At 28.0% G+C, this 5,334-nt stretch overlaps 2 protein-coding genes across 2 annotated transcripts in view; both read right to left on the reverse strand.

Moving 5' to 3' along the window:
- The window catches only part of LOC105457734 (receptor-type tyrosine-protein phosphatase S-like), a 9,772-nt gene extending 7,877 nt beyond the window's left edge, over positions 1-1,895 (reverse strand). Inside the window, exons 1-5 of the mRNA XM_011702572.1 lie at positions 1,308-1,895; positions 951-1,103; positions 557-831; positions 154-346; positions 6-47 (exon numbers count right to left, since the gene is read on the reverse strand). Coding sequence (XP_011700874.1) covers positions 6-47; positions 154-346; positions 557-831; positions 951-1,103; positions 1,308-1,521 — 877 coding nt within the window. The 5' untranslated portion in view covers positions 1,522-1,895. The remainder of the gene's footprint in view (positions 1-5; positions 48-153; positions 347-556; positions 832-950; positions 1,104-1,307) is intronic.
- Positions 1,896-3,572: 1,677 nt separating this feature from the next.
- LOC105457732 lies at positions 3,573-5,328 on the reverse strand. The gene is made up of 5 exons (XM_011702570.1): positions 5,174-5,328; positions 4,866-5,015; positions 4,586-4,729; positions 4,131-4,446; positions 3,573-3,962 (listed from the first exon to the last, which is right to left on the reverse strand). Exons 1-5 carry the CDS (start codon positions 5,316-5,318, stop codon positions 3,899-3,901), a joined length of 819 nt encoding a protein of 272 aa, XP_011700872.1. The 5' UTR covers positions 5,319-5,328; the 3' UTR covers positions 3,573-3,898.
- Positions 5,329-5,334: the final 6 nt, after the last annotated feature.

Consider the following 5,334-nt stretch of genomic DNA (forward strand, 5'->3'; position numbering starts at 1 on the left):
GGGACTTGTTAAAACTGCATTCTCGACAGTTGTATGCAGAAAGTCATCTAAAAAACACGTTTACATGGTCATTTTTTCTTCGTTACTTGAATGATGCTTGATTTGAATTGATTTTGATTTATTAAGACATTCATTAAGAATCTACATACTCACATATATGAAATCGATACAACATTGCTTCATTACTTCTAATGAACATATGATAATCATTGCTTGAACGTAAATATCTTTCCTCGTCTGCATATGCCATAATCAGCTTATCAGTATCATAAACATCTATTCTGTGCATCGTGGGATTCCACATAATTACAAACGATCGCCATTCACTTTCGGACAGTGGTGTGTGCTGTATTAATTATAAATGCGGCATAAAGATCTGACGATTTTTTTACAAATTTACATTTTCAAAGATCTTGTTCTTGGGATGATGTTGCAAATGATAGCGTAAATTTGTTTATTTTTTCATTCGCGATATGCTTCAAAAATGTTTTTATTACACGTAATGTAAAAGAACAATGTAAGTTAAGCAGAAGAAATATGATATACATATACTTACATTGAAAAAAGCTAGCGGTGTCTTGCAACTTCCTACGGGCCATTTTCCGGGTACAGGTATTCCTGTTGTGCACTTTCGTATGACGGACATTTTATTGTTCCAACCTCCTATTATAATCCAATAGCAAGAATCTCTGATATAATTCTGACTGTTGCAAATTAATATATGTGCATCGTGAGAGACACGAATCGAAAAGGATATCTTTACTTCGGTACTAAGATTAAAATCTACATAATTATAATTAGTATCTTGAAGATTATCATATTGTTGAAATTCTGAAAATTTTATATTTGTGTTATTGAAAGCTGTAATGAAAGATATACTTTGTTCTTGTAACATTTCATATTGCATTCTACGTATATCACAATCTTCTCTCAAAGCACAATATTTTTACCTTCCCATCGCTGATCAAATACCGGACCCATAGGTGTTTTTAAAGAATTTGTAAGAGTCCAGGTCTGTTTATTCCATGACTCCAAGCAGTCTTCGTTTGCATCCATTTTACAATTGATCTCATTACTGTTGGGATCATTTAAATTCTGAAATTCTGAAATAATGCGCGCGTCTATAATGAATACATTACTCAAATAAATGTGAAGATATTAAATGTTATATAAATGAGTTTAGAGATAACTAACTAAATTTTGATAAAAATGTTAGTATATATGTAAAGCAAAGAAAATAATTTTTTGTAAAATCCTCAAGTATATTTTGCTTTACAAAAATGAATCATTTTGATTAATTAACTTACGCAAATTGTTTTTTTCAGGAGAATACCATTTCCAGATTAAATTGTTGTTCCACACAAGGGCGCCGCCATCATCTTCCGAGAGACATATCAATTTTACTTTGTTAGGTCTGTTAGTATCCAAGGATCCGCGCAATAAAGTTACTTTTCCGAAAATATGTAAAATGTGATTCGAGAGAATGAAGAACAATAGCGTATTCATCTTCACTTTTTTCATTGTCAACGAAAATACACGTGCTATTTGTAAGACTAAAGGTCATCCGAATAAAAGTAAATAAAATAACGTAACAGAATAAATGTCTTATTAATTAGGTTGTTTCATAATGTGTCACTTTAAAAAAATTGATATCAAGTTGGATCTAAAGTAATAACAGTTGTGTCCATCGAGTATATATAAATGTAATCTGCATTAGTGAATCACTCTGATTTATTGGAAAACAGTAGTTTGTACTTTATTCACGACAATTCAATTTAAACAATTTGATAAATTAATAAGAGGATTAAATTTTTATTGAATTGTTTGATATTGTGTTCGTTTTACACTGTCCAGTCTGTAGGACAGGCAATAACTGGTAGAAAGGAACTTGACTTCCTTCTAGTAAATCCGCGATAACAGATTTCGTATCTATTAAATGTGCCTGACGCATCAGGAAACGACAATTCTACAGGATGTCTATATTATTTTTATATTATACATTATATATTAGAATAAATCAAACAATGCAGTCAATCGATGCTAGATATTACGTTATTAAAAAATTAAAATAGCATTAAAACAATAAATAATAATAATTAACAAGAACTTATAATTTATGAGATAGCACCTGCACGTTTGCATGTATAAATATAATTATCTTTTAATATTAATATTAATATTGTTATATTAATTTTGTAAAACTGCTTCATGCAATGATTATGATTATGATTATGACATAATAATGTTAATAAATACGCATGATTTATTTTGAATAATAGCTTTTAAAATATTCATATTTATGATAATATAAGAATCTCAATCGTTGTATGTATAATATGCACGCTAAATAAGCAAAACATTAAAATAAATTTTGGGAAATGTGTAGACATTAACAATGTTTCAAAGGAATTCATAAACTTTAACAAAATCAGATCTTAATTTAAGTACATGAACATTAGTCTTTATAAGCAGTATTATCTAGAATTTATAAACATTACATTAAGGTACTTGTAAACGGCAATAATTTATTTTTTATACGTATATATTTTAAATTTTTCGCTGAGATGTCATTTTGTATATTTTATTAAACAAAAGATTAACATTCGATTACTCGAAATTTCAAAAAGAATTAACTAGCTTTTATAAATATTTTTTGGAAAAATGATTGTGTGCTTTTCCATTCGCGGCACAACTTTTTGAAATATATTCTTAGTTCTTAGATAGTCTTCTCAGAACTCGTTTGGTTTTAATATTTAAAAAATAAAATGTTATTTTTCAACAATGACAAGAATGTACCAATAACATGTGCTTCTAAAATATTCAAGTATTATTGTTCGAAAGAAAGTAACGCCAAATATCATGATTTCTTATTCGGAAAGGTCTCTCTTTAAAAATTAAATAAACCATGATTAAATAAAACATCAGGATGTATTGTATTAAAAAACATTATAATTTTGAAATTTATTTAATTAGACTAACAATTATTTCTTTTTATCTGCCGCATTATTATCTGTTTAGTTCATATATATATCACTTACGACAGCTGTTCGAGCAATAAATGCGCTTTCTACGCTTTGATAATTCTTTGGCGAGCACTACCTGTTTCTTAGGCGATCCGGACATTATCAACATAGACTTGAGACCGCTTTCAATTGCCGAAATCGTATTCTATGGAGAAGGTTTATTCAAATATTCGGATTGTAATACGATATCATGGAATTTGTTAGGAAATTCCACCACGTGGTTTTTCTCCATCAAAGGGGATAGAACAGAGCTGCAATTTCTGTTTATTTTTTTGATTGCGTCAATTTTATAAAGAGTTTCATATCAGTAATTAATAAAGGGAGCTAATGATTTTTTTAAAATTTTTAATGTATATACTTAAGAAGCGTTTACAATATTTATATTATCATATATGTTTTATAAAATTATTATTTTTAACAGTTTTATCCAAACATTACAAACATTTAGTACTAATACATAACCGATGGATAGAAAGATAGAAAAAATAATTTGTGCGAATAATAAGATATATTATTCATATATTATCTTTAAGTATCTTATAGATTTTAAACAAGTAAAAAATTCATAACTCATTTCATAACTTTTCCTACAATAAATTAATATTATAAACTTTTTATAATATATTGGAATTTTTCGGAAATTTTCCACTTTATGCAAATAAATCCAGTAAATTAAACAGTATATTTGCATTGTTAGACGAATTGGTTACAAATACAAATTTGAATAAACATTCTATTTTTCAAAGAAAGATTTAATAAACATTTGCATATGGCAAAATATTTTACCGACTATCCTTAATTTATTTTTGCTGCTGTAGTTATCTAATCTAATTGAAGAGATTATGGTATGTTAAAAACATAATTTATATTTGGTATTATGTATAATTTGTTTCGTCTCGCATTATTTCATCAGTCAATTTTTTGCTTCTCTGCTTTTTTCTGTAAAAAGAAATCAAGTTGCAATAAAGCAGACATAAAATTAACCAGTTTCATTGAAATTTGAGTTGTGGTGTTAGCAAATAGTTTTCTAAAGTGTTTACGATAAATATTATAATAAATACCAATAGTATTGTTCTGACTTCTAAAAAGTAAAATAAAAAATATTACCTTCGGTACCAGTAAAAGGCTGCGCCTGCCTTAATAAGGATTACTATTAGATATAAAATGGCCTTTGCAAACATTCGGCTTTTTATCTCAGTGTTATATTTCGATGGTTGTAGTTGTGGAATCTCAATTTCCTGATGCGTAGCTTTTTCAATTGAAATAAGCTTTTCTTCGTAATCTTTCCATAGCGGTAGTTGTGGAAACTCAATTTTATAACGGACGGATTTTTCAAGCATGTTCAACTTATTATTAGTCTCAGCTATTTGCCAATCGCATGTACCGTTTGTCTTTTTGCAGCCATATGGATATGTATTACAAACTGAAAGTTTAAATATTATATGTTGAACTTTATATTTTGCATAAAATAGATATAGAATAAATAAATTAAAAATAAAATAAATATACAGATATATTGCTAACGGCAATATATTTCTATTTTTATTTTAGATATTATTTACATTTAAGGCAATTGTTTCCTGAAACACCCGTGCAACCATCTTCGTAACAAATTGTTTCTACACAGTTAGAGTTACTATTCAATTCAGATTCACAGGAAAATAAGCATTGCGGTCCAATTTTGGCTTGAGAACAGTTTGCGTCATCTGAGAAAATAATTACGTTTATTTTAAAATAATTAAATCTTCTTTAAAATAATTTCTCCAGCTTGCTATCCTAGAAATATTATCAGCAAAACTACAACGTTATTAACGTCAGTTACATAAAATAAATGACAATTACCCAAGTTTACATCTGGTTTCATGTTCAATAAATGATTCACGACGATATGTTCATCGTAAAATAATTTTTGACATGTCTCAATCGGCCAAAAGTAACCAATATGACTGTTCCAATCTTGATTAGAAATCATAATGCTCTTTCTCAAGGCTCCTGAAAGTAATAAAACAAGTTAAATACAAAAGAGATTAATTTATTAAAAGACTGTTACTTTTATAATTGTTTGATAAATGTACAAATTACGTAACTGATACCTAAGTAATATTAAAAAGATTCGGAATAAGAGAAATAAAAAATTACAAGAAACGTACCATTTTGGGGACATTGACGAACGTTCGCTATCGCCCACAACGGATTCGTGCTATTCTTATTCAGTTTAGGAATTAATTGGATTTTCATCTGACTATTATAATCAAACACTGAAAAGTTTCTCTTAATTTGAACAGATTGCCACATAGGTAAACCATGGGCC

The sequence above is a fragment of the Wasmannia auropunctata genome, unplaced genomic scaffold (genome assembly GCF_000956235.1).
Source record: "Wasmannia auropunctata unplaced genomic scaffold, wasmannia.A_1.0 LD335155.1, whole genome shotgun sequence".
NCBI lineage: Eukaryota > Metazoa > Arthropoda > Insecta > Hymenoptera > Formicidae > Wasmannia > Wasmannia auropunctata.